Raw genomic sequence first — 22606 nt, 5'->3', positions numbered from 1 at the left:
TTATATAAACCCAATTTAAAATATATTTTAAGTGTTGTGACAGAGTACAATTCATTTTAGGGATAATTTTAAGTAAATAAATATTAAAAAAAAACATAAGAAAACTGCACGTCATTTTTAAATGACATTGTACAACTTCAGTGACTATAATGAACACTATTAGTGATTTTGATTCAGTCTTTTGCTAGTTTTACACATTGTGACTTTCTGTTTCATAGGTGGATGTCAACAGATTTTATGGCAGGCGATTAGAAATGGTGTAATTCCTGAAAATAGCGACGATAGTGATGCTAATGGGAATTCAGATGAGGATAGAATAGAAGATTCCTATGTTCTTTATGAAGAGCAAAATAGCAGCAGTGATAGCATTAGTGAGGAAAGTGTAGCTGCAAATGATGAAATGTGGCTACCCAACATCATCACATGTGGCAAATAACAAGCCTCTTTGGAGACACACGGTCATTGCTCATTACCCAGCTCCCCTTTGGAAATCAAAGCTTCCTCAGGTAGATGAAATGCATTCTCCTCATCTTTTACTTTAGACAAGTGGTCAGCACAGAATGTGTACAGAACATTGCTGAACAGTCAAGTCTATACGCCCTTCAAAAGAACATAAGCTCACCTTTGTACTTCAGTGTGAAAGAGATGCCAATTTTTGGCCTTCCAAGGTCTCGCATGTACTGGAAGCCAGCCTGTAGAATCTCTCAAATTGCTGACACCATGTGACACTTCAGTGATAATGGTATGCGGATAGCAGCTGAAGACGACCCAAACAGAGAATGTCTATTCAAGGTGAGACCCCTACTGGACCTTGTTCAGAACCAATTGAACAGCATTCCAATGGATGAAAAGCTTTGTGTTGATGAGCAGATTGTGCCCTTTAAAGGAATCAGTAGCTTAAAGCAGTACCTCCCCAAAAAATACCCAAAATGGGGTTATAAAGTCTGTGACTGTGTACAACTTTGATCTTTACTGTGGGAAAATTTCCCCAGCAAATGGAATGCCTGATCTAGGTGTCAGTAGCAATATCATCTTGAAACTGGCTAACATAATACCCCAACACCAAATTGTACCATGACAATTGGCTCACAAGCATAGGTCTAGAAGTGGAGTTGGCTAAGAGAGGGATATATTGCTTGGGCACAGTAAGATCGAAGAGGTTGAAAGAATGCACACTGAAAACTGATGGTGAGCTTAAAAAACTAGAACGAAGATTATATTGTGAAAAACTCACATCAGTTGATGGAGGGCAGTTGATTGCAAGCAAATGGCAAGATGATAGATCTGTAACTCTGCCATTTATCCCACTTCCAATGTAAAAAGATGGGACAAAAAAAAAAACTAGAACAAAAATTGATGTCCAATGTCCGTCTTCTGTATTGATGTACAACAAGTCTGTGGGTGACACAGACTTGATGGATTTACTGATTGCACTGTACCGTACCAAAACCAGGTCAAAGAAATGGTAGGTGCATGTCTTTTTCCATTTTACAGATATGCTTTGTGTGAATGCATGGTTGTCCTATAGAAGAGACTATTGGGCTTTGAAATTGCCAAAGAGAGAAGAACTCCAACTCCTGGAATTCAAGACATCTCTAGCAGAAACACTCTGCAAAAAGGGTGCAAATGTTCCAAGAAAGCATGGTCATCCCTGCACCAGCAATGTGCAAGAACCCCCTGAAAAGAAATGTCATCATCCAGAAACTGTAATGCATGATGCAGACGTCAGAGAAGATGAAACTGCTCAGAAGTCTCATTTTGTAGAGAAGTAAGAAAGTTGCAAAAATTTGGGATGTAATGGCCAGACGAGGGGGAAGTGCCAAAAATGTGCAGTACACTTATGTTTCGCACCAAAGAAAAACAGTTTCTTGGTGTTCCATGAAACCTAAGGTGTGTCTTAACTTCTGAAAATATAAATAAAATAATAATACAATAAAATAAAAACAATAACACAAAACTACTAAAATTAAATTATATGTTCAATATGTTTTTGATGTTTGAAATGTGATGCTTTTTAAAAAGTGTATTAATTTTATATATATATATATATATATATATATATATATATATATATATACACACACACACACACACACACACACACACACACACACATTACTTTTATAGAAAAAATTATATTTACATGTATTTGTACATTACATTTTCTGTACAATAAAGTAACCTTTTATCGTTTCATTCTTATGTGTATTATTATTATTTTAATAAAATTATGAACCACAGTTGCACATTGTCATATATAAATGACATGCATCCCAAAAAAGGTCAAAGGTCAAATGTGTAATATCAAGTTATAAAATTAATCCTTGGGTAGAGTAAAGTTAAAGTATCAATATTACAATTTTTTCTTGTCAGTTAATCATAATGCGTGCAACAGAGGGTTAACCAAATTTTATGTACTGTGTTACCCAAATATTGAAGGAATTTTCTAAATCTAGGTATCTGCATAGTGTTAGTCATGCACTACCAGAAAATATTTGTGCGAAAAGACTGGCAGCAGTTCTGAAAAATTAGACTTTGCCGAGAACTCTTTTAAAGGTAGCCAGACAGTCTCACACAAGAGAGACTAGAAGTCAAATTATGACAAGAACTGAGATTCTTACAATACGTTTTTGACATAACCCAACATAACCAATATAAAAAAAAAAATGCTGTAGCCAGCACCTATGCAGGTGCAGTGCTAAAAATCGAGTAGTAATGTATGTCTGTATTACAGGACACAAAAGTTTAATTGGTGTCTTTTTACGCTTCTAAATATACTGTAACTGTGCTATCAATTGGAACAGTAGTAGTATTACTGTATGACCAGAAGAGAGTAAACCTAAAGCTGTAAAGAAAGAAATCAGCACCTTTCTTGTTTACCAACAAATACCGTTTATGATACTGTATTATGTGTCAAATATACTTTAGGTACTGTTGCAAAAGTTCAGTTGCCTTCAACTGGTGGATAATTTGTAGTGTTTGAAAGACTGGGATTTGGAAGTAAAATGTACTTTATGCCTCTTGTCTTTACAGTGACTGAGTTCATCCCAACCCCACCCCCACATTATAGAACAGAATTAAAGGATTACTCCACATTAAGGCAACGTGAGAGCTTATTCTTTGAAGTAGGATTGCATGTAAAGTGTTTTGTCTTAATAATGTTTGGTGACATTTGCAGAATGATAAATGTAAATTGTATAATTGTCAATCCAAATGTTTCCAGTCATAACCTTGATCTAGGTTGATATGTGTTTTGTTACAGAGTAAATTAATTATTTTAAATTGTTGTTTTGGCTAACCACAATACCAATTCAAATTGCAGGGATTTACAATACCACAGTTGCTTAAGACGTTACAGTACACAATAAGTAGAATGATTCTTGGTGTATTTATAAATCACATATGAGAGATCAGACAGTCACAGAGCAGCATTTCCAAACATTACTATACCTCTTGTGTATTAATGTCGCCCCGTGCATAGAATGATCAGTATTTTAAAAATAAAACACTCTAAATAAAAACATAGCAAAATGGAAACTCCTGTTATTAGCCTCGACCTTTGTTTTAATTTAGATAAGTAATTGGGACATATTATGTACCGATGTCACTGGTCGTGAATATGTCGCTCAAACATCAGCATTACAGACCAAAAATCACTAAGGTGGTCTAAAGTCCCAATATCACTGATATATGAATGTACTAACAGCCAGATTTCGAAAATTGTCCTGTAAAAAGCTTTAAGCTGTACAACCAAGGTTTTTTCAAATTCCACGAAAAAAGTCGGCTGACATCTGGTATGGGAAGCATCCCCTCTGTAAATGTTTTATTGCCATTTAAATGAGAAAAATCTCAGTAAAAGCTGCTCTCTGCAATATACACCAACCACTGTGTTGTGCCACCTGTTGCCAAGTTTTAAGTGATTCTGGAGTTGAAGACAGGCACATTATTTCAGTTTCTGGACCCAAGAGCGAGCTCAGTCTCAAGCATTACACGACAAACACGGATGAAATGCAAAAAAGGGAAATAAATCCATTTCTTCATGCAAGTCTTCAGGAACAAGTCCCCCCTGCTGCGACAGCGATGCCTAGTAATAACTTTCCTACACCAAATCAGAGCAACTGTTTCAACTCTTCAGTTACTAACGACGCTTCTGTACACTTACATGGTAGAGGGGAAAGTTTTATAGGATGTACATTTGTTTTTAATACATAGTTTTGTTCCGTTTATCTAGTCTAAAAACACAGCACAGATCGGCTACTGTAGGTCAGTTATGGTCGATCCTGGACCAAACCATTTTTAGACGGGGAGAAGGGGGGTTGAATGTTATATTTAACAAAAATAAATAAATAAAAAATCACTGTGAAGATATTTGTGTGTCTAATCCTTATGTGTGTGAGTTATAAGTTAATATGTTGTGTGAAGGGTGTCTCTTATTGTATAAGAGACATCATTTTGCGGTCCTCTCGCCCAAACTGCTGACATCTCTTATGCAATAAGAGACACCCATGACACAAAGTATTAACTTATATTTTAATTCTGTATTCTAATAGTTTACATTTTAACAGAAAAAAATAACATTACTGTAATCACTAAAAGCCTACAGTTTGTGGTATTTTATGTTTGGTTTTTTACACATCAAAACGAGTGAAATCAACAGATAGGCTTTCTTTAGGTTTGTCTCAATTTGTGAATTTAAATAGGTTTTTTGAGTTCCACTGAGAAAAGTTTTAGGAAAATAGTTTCAAAATGTTTGTTAAAGAATCAGGAGGCTGTGTGGTCCAGTGGTTAAAGAAACAGGCTTGTTACAAGGAGGTCCCCTGTTTAAATCCCAACTCAGCCACTGATTCATTGTGTGACGCTGAACCTCCTTGCGCTCCATCTTTCAGGTGAGACATTGTTGTAATTGACTCTGCAGCTGAAGCAGAGTTCACACACCCTAGTCTCGTATATTGTAAAATGCTTTGTGATGGTGGGCCACTGTGAAAGGTGCTATATTATTATTATTTATTATTATTATTATTATTATTATTATTATTATTATTATCACACACATAACTAGAGGGGAAAAATACTTTATTAAACAAATAACTTTTTTTACTTGCTGCTTATAGTTTATTTGAACCTTGACAGAAATATGAATGGAACAATATTACTGAACTGTCCATGTATTGCTTTGTTGTTGTTGAAAGGTGCTGTGACTGAGCTCCAGTCGAATTGACAGGCTGTGATTGGCTGACTTAGGCAGTTGCAAGTGCTGGATTCGTTGCTTTTGTCAGTGCAGAGTATTGACTGGCTAGTTTTGGTGAATAATAAAATACATTTGGACCAATTTTGTCTTTGTTTAGTATTTGCTGTCCAATGGATGTGAACTACTGTAAGCTTAAAAACACAGCAAGTCAAAATGAAAAAGCTGGTACTTGCGTGGATTGATTTTAAATTTGATTTACAGGTGATGTGGTGGCCTTCCAGCGGGCATCTACTGTGTATTAATGCCCACTATAACTGGAAGCTGATTGGCTGATGATACTGAATAGTTGTCCAATAAATTATTGTACTCTTATGTAAGAAGTAAAATAATGCTTTTTTTCCCCCATGTTCTTTGCATAATATGGACACAATAAGGTCTGATATACTGTAGTTGTATACTAAACTTTACCATATGAGATTAGGAATGGCGCTACAATAGATCTTACCCTACTGTGGAGATGTGCCAGGAGCAGAAGGATAATGACCGTGCCAGGAGCAGAAGGATACTGACTAGGCACAGAACCAACACTAGAGATATCAAAGAGCTATTGCCAAAGCCAAGATTGGGCCAGGCTGGGCATGGATCAGTGCCAGAAATGTGTGCAGCCTTTGAGTCCCTTAGGTCTGTGTTACAGTACATTAGCTACAGTAATGCTAATTGTTTGCATTTACCCACATCTACTGTACTTGAATTTCCTATAAATAAATAAATAAAAAAGAACCCCAGTTGTACAGTATCAATTAGGGCTTTATGGTAGTCAGTAATGTTTACTGAATATGGGAAAACAAAAGGTTAATACACTCTTTTAATAGAGGTACCATTTTGATTGAAATGATTACTGATTAATAAACTACGGTATGAAAACACAGGAAGGAAAGTGTGTGCTGTAAATGATGTCTGTGCTTCCTCTGTTTGTTTCTTATCAGTTTTGATGTCTTGTAAATAAAAGCTCTCTTTTCTTCAGTAAGTTCAAAATTCAATGGTGTTGCTGAAATCAACATTATCCTAAAGCATTAAGAAAATAGAAAACCATCAGAATAACAAGAACGGCACTCTATGATTCCTTTTTTAATTAGCATGGAAATTGCAGGATTTGGACTACTACAGCACTGGTACCTTTTTATGTAACAGTGGCATCCCATATCCCATAGTTTTAGTTTCAGTATCAAAATGATGGATTATGGCTACAAAGATGCCTCACTATCAAGACTATTGTTCATTGCAAAAAAATGCACTCTGTCTTATAGTATTGCTCTAGGGTAGCATGACATTGAGTGCTTTAAGTAGAGTATGCTTTTTATTGAGGTCTTGTTACCTTTAGTATAGTGATCTCTTGGTCAAGGGACGGAGTTTATTTTACAGTCATTTTAATTAACAGTACAGCACTGTACCGTGTTTAAACGCCAATGTCTCTATAAAAGCAATGCTGTTCATCATGTTACAGTGTTGAAACAGCAACTGAACTTCTATTTAGAGACACAACCATGTATTCAGGTGTTTTAAAGGGAAACTGCAGATTTTCTACATGTGATACATAAGAAATTATTTTGGCAGCAATGCCCCAGTTGATTAAAACAAACATCAAGGTTGCTGTGATTTTTTTTACAGTGTTGTAGAATTAATGGACTTATATAGTCAGTGTGGATTATCTGAAGAACTACTGTACAAATGTCAACTGATCCATTATTAAGCAGCACCCAAAAGATTTAAGAGTTAAAGTTTAAGAGTTAAATTAAATTACTACTCTTTTGCGACCAAGAGTTAATTACAGTACACAGTCATCTGCTGCATGAAGCAGGATAGGAAACTTTTTCTATTAATGATTACTGATGGACCTTGTCCTGTACGTGTTGTGCTTTAGCGTGTGACACATCTTAACCGCAGTGGAACTGTGCTAGAGGGTGTGTTTGGCTTCAGGTCATAGCAGTGTCAGGCCATGTGAATATAGTGGAACAGTGTGCATGCTGGGACATGGTGCTATACATTACTATCAAATAGAGTTGGCAGGTATGACCAGTATAGCATGCATAATAACAAAAAAAAATAAATAAATACTGTACCTAGTATTTTGGTATGCCCTTATTTTAGGCAAAGTACAAATTAGTATCTGTCACTGGTACAACAGTGTTAATTTATTAAAAGGCATTTTATCTGGTGCAAATGCATTTATTAAATCAACTTGCATTATTCTTTGCATCCTTTTTTCAGTGCTTGAATTAATAATTCAATATTTTATTTCTGAAATCAGCTGAAATTTGTCTTAAATGAGGGATGACTGTACATTATTTTTGTAAAAAATGACAACATATTTAGTGGTAGCATTTCCCAAAAGATTGCACCACAAACGTTTTTTATTTTATAATCTTTCATACCATATATTGACAAGACTTGCATTTGTTTGTTCATTTATTTTTTGATTAGATTCTGTTGTACTTCCATTCGTGGGTTACAGCTGTACTGTACTTTACAGTCAGACTAAAAAGCAACTTCTGGGGCATGTTCAAAGTAAAAAAAAAAAAAAAAAAAAAAAAAACAAAATGCAACAGTGTACATTAATATAGAACGTAGCTTGAAAACAACATCTGACAACATTTCTCTACTGGTGATTGTTTGTTGCTGAGGTACTTGCTCATTTGTCATTTAAAACATCTACTGTGCATCACTATGACATTTTCTTTTGCATATTGTTATGGGGCACAATTTAAAATAAAAAATAAAAATGCAAATTACTGTATACTGTGCTGTATGTTTTTACATTATGTAGCCTACAATTTACCTTAATCAAAATATAGCCTAAACAATTTTTTTAATACCAGATGATACAAGGCTGTCAATTCTTGGTGCAGTATCTTGTAACTGGCCCATTATAGGTGTCATGTTTAGTTAACCAGCCAAAGGGAAAGGATAATGCACAAGTCACTTGAAAAACAAAACATTTTTTTGTTTACATTACTACCCTTTTTTTCTCCTTGCTTATAGGTGCAATCCTTGGTCGATCAGAGACACAAGAGTGTATTTTCCACAATGCCAACTGGGAGAAGGACAGAACAAATCGCAGCGGCATTGAACCTTGTTTTGGTGAGAAAGATAAAAGACGACACTGTTTTGCTACATGGAAAAACATTTCCGGGTCTATTGAGATCGTCAAGCAAGGCTGCTGGCTGGATGACATCAACTGCTATGACAGGTTCATTTTTACTTATTATTGCAGTATAAGCACTTTATTTTTATGTTGATATTTTAAAGAACTGTACAATATGTGGAGATTTCATGTAGCTAGTAGTAATTTTTTGGTCTTATTAATGAAGTACTGTATCTGTATACTGTAAGCTTGATCAAACATGTTTTAAACTGCTTAAAAGTGCATTGAATTAGATGTGTAGTAAGCATAGTAATAATATGTTTTCTAGACTTGGGACAGTTCTTTCCATCAGTGGTAAATGTTGTAAATAGTTTTGTCTATTTTTAAATGCTGTTTCTTATATAGTCTAATTAATGTATTGTTTTTTCTAAACTTAACATACGGGCTGAAGGTACATATTTACCAATTGGATTGCCAAATAACTGTTAAAATCTGAGTAGTAGCCATTATACAATAGGTAGTTAAGGCCAAACTAAAAAAACTGTGATGGTAGCTTAACATGTTGACAGATTTATCATTTCCTATGGTTAGCAGTGAGATGTCCTACAGCATCCATGAAGGAAAAGTATATTGTTGTTCCAAGTGAAGTGCTAGTTGTTCTAACTTTATTATATCCTGAAGCAGGAAAGCAAGAAACTGATCACACTACTGGAACCTTTTTATTCCAACAAAACATTTGTAGCAAAAGAACATTTGTATTGAATTTTGCAAAAAATAAATTAGTACCAGAAGTTTGTTTTTTGGTAATCATCTGAGTACTGCTTAATTACACCTCTTTTCTTAAACTTTTACAGAAATGACTGCGTGGAAAAGAAAGAAAGTCCAGATGTGTTTTTCTGCTGCTGTGAAGGCAACATGTGTAATGAGAGGTTTTTTTATACCCCAGAAACTCTGGTCATTGAACGTAAGTTTCAAATTCTCTTATTTCAGAATGTGATGTGATACTGTACAGATAATTTATATATCTATATATCTATATCTATATATATCTATATATCTATATATATATATATATATATATATATATATATATATATATATATATATATATATATATATATTTTATACATATTTACAAACCTTGGAAAAAATAAACAAAAAATAAACATGAATGGGGCACATTTTAAATTATAATCTGAAGAGTATAATGTTGAGTCTTATCAGTGAAACCAGCTCTGGCTTGAGGTGATGTGATTGGTTATTAAAATGTCTGTTCTGACTGGGTCATGTTCAGGTGTAGGGGTTCCGTACTCTCGTTTGCATGTAAGGGGGTGGGACCGAGGGAATAAAAAAGGACTGTGCCTGCCAGTTTGGGTCTTTGTTCCTGGAAGCAGTGTTGCTGTCAGAGCTGTGGACTCTGAACCTGCCTGCGAGAGCAGCATAAATAAGAGCGTCAATTCCCAAAGACCATCTCCACTGTTTTTCTTCTCCCTTGCCGACATGCTACAATACTAATAGATTTATGCAAATATTTTTTGTAATGTTGCCAATTCTGCCTTTAAGATAATTACCATAAAGTGCTTGGTATTACAAATACAGTCCATTTGCTTTCACTGCTGATTTAATCTGCAGCATATTTCATAAATCATTACTTTCTTTATACTAGTCATTGTAGCTGACATTGCTGTCCATGAATAAAATTACTATATATTCATTTTTTTTACTTTATTTATTTTGTGTTTTATCATCTTCAGGGATTTTTAGTGCAATGTTTACGTCCAGTATATGTATATAAATATTGTTTAGCATTTTTGTGTACCTGCAGTATCTTGCTCCAAATATAAAAAAAATTATAAAAATAAACAATTATTTACAGTACAAGGTTTGTTATTGATTTTCCAACAATATAGCAAAATACAGTAAAAACATTTTGGGGATTGCTGAATATTTTGACATTTTTGTGGCCTTTCTGGTTGCATTCAGTTACTTGTACTGTACCTTATAATGGCACATTCAGTTTTTAGATTTAAGAAAAAACATGTGTACTTTGCTGATGTTACCTAGTTACATCTTAGTATTCTACTGTCAAGTTCACTTTTAACAAATGTCAAACTTTATTAACTTTCTTGCAACGCAAAGCAACATACAGAACCCTTAGTTAAAACTGCAGCAATCACAGTGGCAGTGAGGTAGAAAAGGTAATAACGCAAAGCAGATTAAAACATTCTCATAGCAATTGTAGAGCTTCATTACACAGTGTTAACACGTAGTGATTGATCAGGAACATTTTGTGGATTATGAAGAACCTGACCTAAATTCCAACAGTTTATTCTCTGCTCCAGGCGTATCATTTTAGGTTTAATTCAACTTACTGCGCAGTGAAAAAACACCTGCTATTTCAAGTATTAACATATTAGAAATGCAGTATACTTGGATAAAGTGCACAGTGTGAGTAGATTCTTTTATTACAGTGCAATTCGAAATAAATATGTAGATTTATGTCTGGGCTGAAATGTAAGATCCTCCAGTGACAATTACAGTATCAGCATACTGTATATAAGATGTATTTTTTTACCAGGTGATTGGTCATTTAATTTAACTGGAACGAGGGATTTTCAGGCTGCTACTGTAGATTGAAAGACTAATCCTAAATCTCATCCCTGAGAACAGCATCCTATCTCAGTTTGTTACAACTAAGACTTAACCTTTATTAGAACCTAAAACCTTTATTGCTGATTTTCACCTGTAAGGAAAATCAAATTTCTGTACTGTTTTGATCTGAAAGGGAATGGGATTATTTTAAATAAAGGTAACATTTTGCTGTGTATGTGAGAACATTTTAAAAATGCTGATTCCACTGACCTTGAAGATGTTTTTTTTTTTTTTTTTTTTTATATCAATTAATGGCTTAATCCAAATCATTTAAATATGAATAAAACTCCTCTGTGCATAAAATATGAATTTCCCATCAATTATGGATCATTTTCATGAATACCAAAGAAGTGCCCTTCAGTTTGCATAAAAACTGTGTCTGATTTATGATACCATTAATGGTTTAATATCTCTAAGGTATATTTATGATGTAAAATGAGTAATGTGATAGTTTTGTGTTTTTCACAAATGCAGTTTATTTTTTTGTTGTTCATGAATTCAGTACAGTTGAATGCATTATAACTTTGCCGCATACTAATATTAATAATATAGATTTCATATACTGTAAATCTATTGTTATGTCAATTAGTCCTCTTCCCAATTTGATTAATAATATAAATCACCAGTCTTCTCTTACATTGTCTTTTTTATCTAGGGTGCAGACAGGTAGCATTTACTGAACACTATTCTGTAAAAAGACCATTGGTGCTACCTTTTTGACCTCTAGAAATTTCTGAAATGACATTAAGAGAAAAAAGCTGATATGCTAATAATATTAGTTTACTTCATACAGACTTGGGTAAGCAGTAATTTTAGGTGTCACCCATTGTATATACAGTAGTTTAATGAGATTGAGCTATCAGAGGGCCACCTATTTGTTTTTGATATAGGAAGCTGCATGTTTAATCAAATGTTCTTGTTTTTTTAGATTTTATTGTAAGCAGTGAAACTGATTTTGTATTGTATTTTTTTGTAGTATTCCACACAGGTAAAGTGTCTTGGAGTTAGTTTCAGCAAATGGTTGACAGTCCACATTGCTGTAAATAATGCCAGATCAAAATAATCTGCACTTCAACTGAAGCTGCAATCTGCTGGATTGTTCTGTCGCTGACTTGGCTTCTTTCCAAAGCTGGCAAATATGAAAACATAAAATCAATTACTTAACTGCCTGTTTACAAATCCAGTTAGCAAAACAGGCGTAGAGAAAATATGCACCAATTTCTCAATAAAAATGTGTCTCCAAGCCAATCTGGAATAAAATAACGTAATTGTGTTTTAAAACTCTTAAAACCCATTGTTGATGTGAAGAACAGATTGATTTATCATATACAGTAGATTGCATTTGTAATGTATTTCCTCGTATAGGTTTAAAAATGTACCTGATAACTACTATAAAGATGTACAGATGACCTAAACATTGTAACTGCTCCAAATGTAATCATTTTTGTACTATACACTGTACTCCCACATAAACCCTACAGTTAACCAGATTATTGGAGATGAACTATTGCTATAAGAAATGTAATAGTACCCTATTTTTAGTTCATAAAATAATCTCTGTGTCCTGTATTACCATTGGTACACAAATATTACCTTTTATGATTAAGTAACACTTGCTATAAATAAGTGTCAGAGCCAGTAACTGTAAGGATAGAGCAGAGGATGCAGAAACAAGCTTGTTAGTGGGACAGAGGCAGACAAAGAAAGCCCGGACTTAGCATTGAAGGCGAGCTGATGGCAGGACTTGGAGGCGGGCTTGGAGGGGCCCGGACTTGAAGTTAGGACAGGAAGAGATCCCCGACTGATGAGCAGCCTTTACATAGGACCGGGCTTGGTCAAAGGCTGAAGCCCTGAGGAACTGAAAACACATAAAAGTGCTCTGACTCGGCAGAGGCGCTTCTTGGGGTAAAGGAACGGTCCAATGAGTGAGGACCTACAAGGAGAGATAGAAAAAGGGTTTCCTTGACTGAACCTGCAACAGAGATGGATTAGTCTGGAACTTGGGCACTGAGAGCGTAAAGGGAAATAGAATAGAGCCTATTTGAGGCTCTTAGGGGAAAACCTCTGGTGGACCCGACAGACAGGTAGTCCCCACTCCGGGCATGCTAACAATTTTTTGGTGGGCTTCTGCAATGCCAGTAGATGATGAACGAATATATGAATCAACTGCTGAGGAAGGCCAGCGCCCCATATTTTTGATTGTGTGGATATTGATGTTGGCCTTTGCTGCGGAAGTGGCTGCTCCAATTCCAAATGAATGAAGGGTATAGAATAGAGGAGGCAGGCCTGCTCGGAAAACAAGGGTAGCAAGATGAGAGAACCAGTGGCGGAATATAATTGTGCGGGAGGAGTCGATGACTAGTGGGTCTGATAGGAGAAATGGTTTCTTAGAGGCAATGTACTTTGACATAGATGAGAAGTGTCATACTGGCAAGTACATTTTTGAGAGCCGAATGAAATGTCTATGATGAAGGTGGTCGGTTTTAGAGGTGCGGAGCTGGATGAGGAAGTGTGAGTGGTCACAGGAACGAATGCCTGATGCAGGTAAGCTGGAAATTGACGAGACGGTGAACTCAGAACATCTGAGAAAGCTGAAATAGCTGTTGAACTCATGGCTTCCATGACCAGGTCCTCGAAGTGTATTATAAATCACATATCAGAAGTCAACCAGTCACAATTAAGTATTTGCCAAAATTCCAGTATTCTTGTCTTGTGTACAGATGTCAGCTTAGCTTTGCAGTCCTACAAATTGAACAAGATGATATCTCTTATACATCGCAAAACATTTGCAACTATCACAAAAGAGAGAAAAGTAAAAAGCTAAAATGTCTAGATTTATTCAGGTATCCAAAAAATAAAAAATCTAAACAAAGTAATCCAAATACATTTTTTGAGATGCTTTTCTGTAAAATAATGGTGTATAAAAGTGATGATTTGTTTTTAAGTGCAGTAAACTCAGAGGTAAACATTTCGTATTCTAAAAAAAAAAAAGGATTAGCAGGCCTCATTGTGTATTAGAATTTGGAATGTTTACCTCCTTGTATACTGCCCTTAAAAACAAATTGTCACTGTGGTATAACTATCATCATCCCAGATTATTTGTAATACGTCATATTTGAATGCAGTGCATTCTCAGTGCTAGATTTAACATCACAAGAGAACTTTTTTTCCCTTCTATTTAACAGGACTTCAGTTTATCATGTGACCTTCAGTAGTAAGGTCAGGTTGCCATGTGTCTTGTGTCAGTATATTGCATAGAAATAAGTGATCCCAAACCTTGCATGCTGGTATTGAAATAAAACAGCAGAGGGAAATGTAGGGCCTACATAGTTTAGCTATGCGCCTCACTGGGGATAGTCAGTTCTGTTTGTATAATAAATAATTATTTTTAATTTAAATATTAGACCTAGTATTAGTAGTATATTAGGAATATATTAGGTGGTGTAGGAAACATACTGACCAAACTGGTGTGTTTTGTTATCCCATTGCGACTAACAAAAAGCACATCCATAATCCCAGTGTTATTTCTTATTGTTCTTTCAATATCTGACTATTTTCAAACAGCATCTGCATGTTATAGTACAGGACAATGAAAAAGCCACCAGGGGGGTTTGTAGGGTGCGGGTGACTGCTACAGTAGATAAAGCACTGCGAATGGAGCAGTACATGGATTAGATTTTGGGTTGGTTTTGATGGCTTCATACAGCTTCAGGTCATGAGGGAGATGTTGCAGAACAGTCTGTAGTATTCTCCCATTCTCTAAAGGAAAAATGAGAAAATACTTTTAAGCGTGGAGAATACTTTATCATGTTTTTTTATTTTTTTATTTAGATTTTTATTAATTTTCTATATGTGTGTGAATAAAAATGTAATTTCTGTAAATCTTTGTGTTTTTACAGCAACGTCCAACCCGGTTACACGGAAGCCCCAGCTGTTCAACATACTGCTGTATTCACTGCTGCCCATCATGGGGATAGCCATCATTGTCATTTTCTCATTCTGGATGTACAGGCATCACAAACTGGCATATCCTCCAGTACTAGTTCCTACCCAAGTAAGTGCCTCTTTTATTTATTCATACATTTATTTTACCAAAAATAGTAGAGTTTCAAATTTTAAAATATTTATATATTTATAAAAAAAACACTCGAGTGCATAAGTAGCTTTATGATGTAATTCTGTATCTAAGAACTCTACTAATATACTTCCTGGTAATAAAGTACATGAACATCAGTCTGCCAAGAAAGAGGAAAAAAGCCTAGCAAGTATTTGTCTTGTGTGCACTAATACTTCATTTTACATGATGGTGTTCAGTTTACTGCAAATAAAACATGACACATGTATAGCATTGATAATGAAGCATATTAGTTTAAAGTAAATATTATATTGCCGACAAACTACTATTTTATAGAGCATTGTTTATTTATTGATATGGACAATTGTAAAAAGGCTTTGTGTGTTATTTTCTACATCAGCAGATTCACGTAAGTCTATTTGGTTTGACGCACTGATTATTTGTTTATTCTATCAAATAAACTACAGCATAGTATAAATTATAGTAACCTAATCTTTATGCATGTTTTACACATAATAACACAATTATGCTTTACTCTGCAGCATTTTTTTCTCTGTTTTAAATTGAAAAGTTGAAAAAAATACCCATTATCAATCTTAGAAGTATAATTATTTCATAGAACACAGTAAATAAATAGAATTGTAATTTGCATCCTGACCGAACCATTGTTTGAGACAATTGTGATGTTATTATTTACAGTATGCCTTTTTGTTGCTATTTCTTTTCTCAAACTAAGTTTGAACCTTGCAGTTGTAAGGTATGCTATGCTTGAATTAGGTGAACACTTAAAATGATTGTTGCATTTAATACCCAAAATGAATTAAACAGCCAAAGCTGTTAAAGTTGTTTGTAATGTTAGTGATATCAGGTTTTTTGGCAGTTTACACTAGCATTTTTCATAAGCATACGTTTAATAATATTCTAGTCACTGGTGTCGAAGTGTGAGCGTAAGTAAACTATAATTAAACTTCCCATATTTGGATAGATAACGTGATGATTACAATACCGGTGCCAAACAACAATAATAGCCCTCACAATGTATTCTGAACTGTTATTTCTAGTGTTTTGAGGACCATGCAAACCATTCAGGGGATAAACAGTATTTCATGTTTTGCTGAATTTTGAGTCAAAGTTCTAACTTAGCAAACGGGTGAGATCAGAACTGTGATATACATGGTTAACAAACCGTTTACATTATTTAATGCATGTGTATGGATGTTACTACTTGCAGTAAAACATTTTAAAAAATGCAGAGCATTAAAAAGTAGCGATAGCTGCATTTCCGTATGAAACGATTATAAGCACATTTATAAGGGTGTGTTCTTAGTTAAACAAAGACACAGTATTATGTTTGGTGTGGGAACAGCCTGTCTCTAATGCTGTGAAATATGTAGGTTGCGCCTGACATTTTAATAGCTCCAGGGAGAATGGAGGTTACAGAACTATATACAAAGAAGCTATTTGTTAGCAACACTTTTTTTTTTTTTTACAGATATATCCTAATGTATTCCAGAAAATGTTGATGTCTGTTTATTATACTGTAATATGCACTTTTCAGAACAGAAAGAGGGGAAGGGAGCCTTGAGTTCTTTTAACTTCAACCTTACATTAAACTAATCTCATTTTCTAATATTGTTTGTATCTGCCATTTATTTTTCAGAATAATACACTGATACTATTTAATTAGGGTAGACATTTTCTACAGTTACTTAGTGCTGAAAGAAAGAATGAACGCCAAACTTTATTTCATCATAACAAATGAAGAAAAAGAAGCCTATAAATAGTATTTTTAAAATGTCTAAATAAAATATTGTTCTTCAAATAAGCTGAAAATGACCCTCTCATTTCTGACTGTCTTCTTCTTTCTGACTCTCGCTTTCTTCTGGAAACCGTGGTTTAAAACCTAATGTCCTTTGCATTAGGTTGCATCCATGCATTTCGAAACAAATAAAATAGTATAATATTGGCAAATGACTTGTTTATTGTATATATGAGCAGTTAATATCCTATTCCAAATAGTTGTTCTTTGCTGGCTTTAAACTATTTTAAACTAACATGCTCTGGGTTTAGGCTGCTACAGTCGGAATCAGTTATCGACATCTGTTGATCACTTTCACATACAGTTGAAATACATTGTCATAATACCATCCTTTTTAAAATCCAGCTCTACACAAAAGTGCAACGTACTGACACACACCAGTACCTACACTGCACTTTATGCCATACAGACTGAAATACTACCATGCACTGCAACTGAAAGCATTTATAGTGAATTTAAAATGAGATTTGTGTATAAAACTGCACGGAAGAACCCTGGCAGAGCTGCCAATGTTTGGTACAGTGTGCCTCACTTATCTCTTTAATCTTAAAATATTCTGACTCTCTTTTAACAGCCACAGTTTGGTTTGGTCTGTGAACCAGTTCCCCTGTATCTTCATTCTTTATGGCCACAAACAGGATATTGCTTAAGCGAGAGATATTCACTAGGTTGGCTGAATAAATTGAAGTAATGAATGAATTGCACAGCTTGCTTGATGGATATTCTTTAAGCGTACAATGTGCTACTGCCCCCTGTTAACCAAGTTTTGAAATGTAGAGAATCAAATGGAGTCATATCTGTAAGAGATGGAAACTATGTGCACCACTAGGTGGAACTAGTGGGGTAGTTTTAGCCCAAAGTGGGGGGGGGGTTTTCAAAAAAATCAACAATGTGGGACAATCCATCACCAGCAGCCCACTCCTCCACAAAACAAAATCCTGCCGATCATTCACCATCTCACAGCTGTGTGCTCTTTGGTGTCTGAACAACAGTAATTTGAAGAAATCATATAGATAGGCTGAATAAGGCTTTTGAATAACTGGATTGTTCCCATCCCATGCCAACAGTAAACCCTAAATATGCCCTATTCCTGTTATTCTTTAATTTTTTCTTCTTTGCCTTGTCAGAGATGGGGCTACTGTATATAAAAAAAAAAGATTTTAAAATTCTATCACCCCTACGGCATGTGCCACTCTTTATACAAAAAGACCCTCTTCAACGTATATTACTTATTGGAATGTGTATCTGGTTGTTGTGATTGAATGAGTAATAATATATTAAGCATAGAGTTAGCTTTCTCGTGAAGTCGTATTGCAATGGACTATTGAAATTGCAAATTATATGGGAAAGATTCTGCTTTGAAAGATTCAGATTTCTGGAAATTGCAGTAATTGGTTCATTTGTTTATTTTATTTAATTTTTATTTTGAATATGAATTTCCAACAAGCATTGTAATTTTTTTTTTTTCTCAAAGGTAAGACAGCTTTCACACTGTTGTCCCAGTAGTTCACACAGAATCTGGAAAAACGTATCGGTGGAGCTGAAGTGCCTGTTGTTTTACCTCAGGGTTTACATTACAAAGCTTTTTTTAACTCGCTTCTACTAAGATTCATTTTGAAAGTTTTTTTTTAATATATATTATGTAAATAATATATGGATGTGTTGTACAGGACAGGCTATTTAAGCAAAAGGTTAGTAGTGGGGGTTTATTTTTATGAACCCTGCACTTTGGGATGTTATTGTTGAATACAAGGCAAAAGGGTCCATCATAAGTCATGGGGTTGGGTTGCTGGGAAAAAAAGAGCAAAAGCAAGTCTTTAATTTAATTACCTTAGTGGCTCCACAGCAATGTTGTTTACATGCTGATTTGAATTGAATTGTAGCTTGAAAGTGGGAGTGGGGGTCCTGCATGTAACCCAAGTCGAGCTAAAATCCAAGTGCAGTGGTAGAAATGTGTAGATTCTTTTGAATCCGATTACATTGGGCATCTAGCCAGCTTTTAGACAGGTTTAGATTCCTGGAATGTATGAATCTACGAATCATTCTAAGCTAGGCCATCAGGGCCTTCAAAGCACTGCATCATGTTACGATTGTACCGTGACCTGCATACTGTCATACGCATTGTATTGCAAGTTCAGTGTAGCACTACACCAGTAACAAATAAATAGGATTTTAAAATGTCTGTACAGTGAAATCTGAATTGAACGGTCACCAAAGGGACTGAACTTTTGTGGCAGCACAATACATGTAGCAGCTTATTGAAGGTGACTCTGTCATTCACAAGTATTTCACAGGTTACTGGCTGGTAAGAGCAAGTGGCCGCAGTGCAGGTAACTAGGAAGACTGTAGATCTAAGGAAGAATATCTGTTTGGTCAGTGGCCTGTTTTTTTTTTTTAAATCTTTAAACAGCAACCAATATTATTTTTTTTAGAAACAACCTTTCTAACATTGAATTTCATAAAGGGAACATAAACTGCCTTTTTTAAGTGATAAAGATCATGGATTTATGGCTCTGCTCCAAAATAAGATTAAAACGCTTCATTCTCCATCTTTCATTCAGTTCTGTATGTCACTTCTAACAATATTCTTTTTCTCCAATGCATCATGTTAAGCTGTTTTCCCTGTGCATCTACAACAAGGCTGTGATATTTGTCATCGTGTTTCAATTTTTCATACACTAAACTGGGGTCAGGGAGTTGGAATTGATTCAGTTGGAGACTGTTCCCAACCCAGCTCATCCATCATCTACTGAAACCACTTTATCTACCTTAATTTCATCCTCACTTGAAACAGTAATTTCTTTTGCCTCTTTTTTCCTTCACAAGCACGCCTTTCATATAATGATAGAGGTAAGATAAGTTTAATTAACTCATAAACCTTTCAATGGGTTTGGGAAGCCTTGATAACCTGGCTATTGCATTTCTTCTGTTCCATTCTTTTCTTTATGGTTTGTCTCCTTTACATTTGACATTTTTTCTTTTACATTTTATTTAAGCAATTAATTTTTTCGTTATGCTATTTGCATGGATTTCTTTTAACCCTTTGTACAATGGACTGCAAAACAGAATTTTTAAAAATGCATGTAGAACTGCAGAAACGACTGTATCCCAATACATTTGTAGCATGGTTTATAGTTGTGTACGTTGTGTACTGCACTGCATTGTTATGTTGCTGATGAAATTAAAAAAACGGGGTACGGTAGTAGTTTTATGGAGACTTGGAACTTACCTGTCCTACTACGGTCTTATAATCTGAATTGACTTCAAAATCAAGAAAACCATGTATTTATTTATGACGCTATATTACGTGATTATCTACTGATGTGTACTGTATGTATGTTGGGTATAAATAGTTCCCTTACAGCTCATCTTGAAGCAGTGTCTGCAGCGTGAAATGATGTACTCGCTTACGTGGGGAAAGGAGGCTGCTGTTTTAAAAGGAAACTGTTGATTTTGACCTGTATGTACTGACAAAACACAGTGTTCCATGTTGGTTTCATTGTTTTATAAAAAAAAAAAAAAAAAAAAAAATGGGCTGGTGACATTTTGATTGGCTACCTGAAGTAAATCAGAAAAGATTAATGTAGGAGGGTGCAACTCTGGCTACTTCAATCGCTAATGTGCCTCGGCTGCAAAAACAATTGCCTTTAACAGTGTTCACATTGCAAGCCTGTCTGCTGAGAAAGAGGTTTAGATTTTATTAAATTAAGGTGAATATGCTTATTCAGGACTGTCATATTTCCAAGAGACTGGCCTTGGCTTACTCCCATGGCAAGTGACTTTGCACTGCTGTCAAAAAAGAAGAACTTTGATCAGGTCACAACCCACCACACTGCCCCATAATTTTTTTTTTTTTTATATATATATATATAGCATATATATATATATATATATATATGTGTGTGTGTGTGTGTGTGTGTGTGTGTGTATATATATATATATATATATATATATATATATATATATATATATATATATATATATATACACACTACCAGTCAAATGTTTTAGAACACCCCCATTTTTCCAGTTTTTATTGAAATTTAAGCAGTTGAATTCCTTTAAGTCCAGTTAAGTCCAGTGAATAACCTGAAATGGTACAAAGGTAAGCGGTAAACTGCCAGAGGGTAAAAAAAAAAGTTTAGGTTACCAAAAACTGAAAAATAATGTATATTTCAGAGTTATACAAAAAGGCCCTTTTCAGGGAACAAGTAATGGGTTAACAACTTACAGCTGTTCTGCAGCAATGGAAGTAAATTAAGCCTTGAAAGTTGATGCTAACAATTCCTACAGGTGTCCCAACGATTGTTGATTACTTACAAACCCTCTGTCTGTATAAAAGCAGTGTTGGAACAGATTGTGTTACTACACCCTCTTAAGCATTATTTGGACAGTATTGTACTGCAGGAAGTAGTATATTGCTATCATAATGGTGAGAAAAAGGCAATTAAAGGAAGACAGATAGACCATTATAACCCTTAAAAGTGTAGGTCTTTAGAGAAATTGCAAAGAAAGCCAAGGTGTCAGTGAGTACAGTTTCATACACCATCAAAAGGCGCTTGGACACTGGAGGAAACTCTGACAGGAAGAGGTCTGGCAGACCCAAAGCCACAACAGAAACATAAGACAAGTTTCTGAGAGTCAACAGCTTGCGTGATAGGCAGCTCACAGGACAACAACTTCAAGCACAGCTTAACACGGGTCGTAGTAAGCAAGTCTCAGTTTCAACTGTGAAGAGAAGACTTCGAGCTGCAGGTTGAGTGGCAGTAAGAAAGCCAGTGCTAAGATGGCAAAATAAGAAAAAGAGGCTTGCCTGGGCCATGAAGCACCGCCAGTGGACTACTGAAGACTGGAAGAAGGTCTTATGGACTGATGAATCTAAATTTGAAATCAGGGTTTTTGTACGCAGTCGAGTAGGCGAAAGGATGGTTCCTCGGTGTGTGACACCAACTGACAAACATGGAGAAGGAAGCGTGATGGTCGGGGGCTCTTTTGCTGGATCCAGAGTTGGCGACTTGCACAGAGTGAGTGGCACCCTGAACCGAAACGGCTACCACAGCATTTTGCAGCGCCATGCAATGCTGTCTGGTATACGCCTAGTTGGTCAGGTTCATCCTACAGCAAGATAATGACCCAAAAAGAAGAACAAGACGGTAGGCTTCAAATTGTGGAATGGCCAGCACAGTCTCCAGACTTAAACCCCTTAAAAATTGAGCTGGTTTGGGATGAACTGGACAGAAGGGTGAAAGCAAAGCAACCTACAAGTGCAACACATTTGTGGGAACTTCTGCAGGTGGGAAGAACTTTCCGAACAATATTTGATTTCCATTGTAGAAAGAATGCCACGAGTGTGTTTGGCTGTTATATCTGCAAAAGGTGGCTACTTTGATGAGTCAAAAATTTAGATTAAATTTTGTTAAACAAAACGATTCCTTGATTTCTTTTTTATCTCCAGTTGTTTATTTGTTCTATGCTTTAATTTCAGAGTACATTGAGACATTAAACAGTGTAAATTTCAATAAAAACTGGAAAAATGGAGGTGTTCTGAAACTTTTGACTGGTAGTGTATATATTATATAAAACAGAGCTGATGTATTGTGAATCTTCCTTAATAGGTCTAATCATGTACATTTAATTTGATAATATTATCTTTTGTGAGATATCCCAAATTTTAAAGGATAGTAGGGAGTATTCACAAATTACAAGTATTCACAAGTTATTTTATTTCAC

At 35.2% G+C, this 22606-nt stretch overlaps 1 protein-coding gene across 3 annotated transcripts in view; it reads left to right on the top strand.

Moving 5' to 3' along the window:
• Positions 1 to 22606, top strand: part of LOC121322905 (activin receptor type-2A-like) — a 50028-nt gene that overhangs the window by 19725 nt on the left and 7697 nt on the right. For 2 of the 3 annotated variants that reach the window (XM_041263481.1, XM_041263483.1), the window contains exons 2-5: positions 3034 to 3105; positions 8228 to 8435; positions 9185 to 9294; positions 14882 to 15036. In XM_041263481.1, coding sequence (XP_041119415.1) covers positions 3034 to 3105; positions 8228 to 8435; positions 9185 to 9294; positions 14882 to 15036 — 545 coding nt within the window. The remainder of the gene's footprint in view (positions 1 to 3033; positions 3106 to 8227; positions 8436 to 9184; positions 9295 to 14881; positions 15037 to 22606) is intronic. The other variant, XM_041263482.1, reaches the window with a different exon arrangement.

This window comes from Polyodon spathula, chromosome 11 (genome assembly GCF_017654505.1).
Source record: "Polyodon spathula isolate WHYD16114869_AA chromosome 11, ASM1765450v1, whole genome shotgun sequence".
Lineage (NCBI taxonomy): Eukaryota > Metazoa > Chordata > Actinopteri > Acipenseriformes > Polyodontidae > Polyodon > Polyodon spathula.
This window is presented reverse-complemented; position numbering and strand designations above follow the sequence as displayed.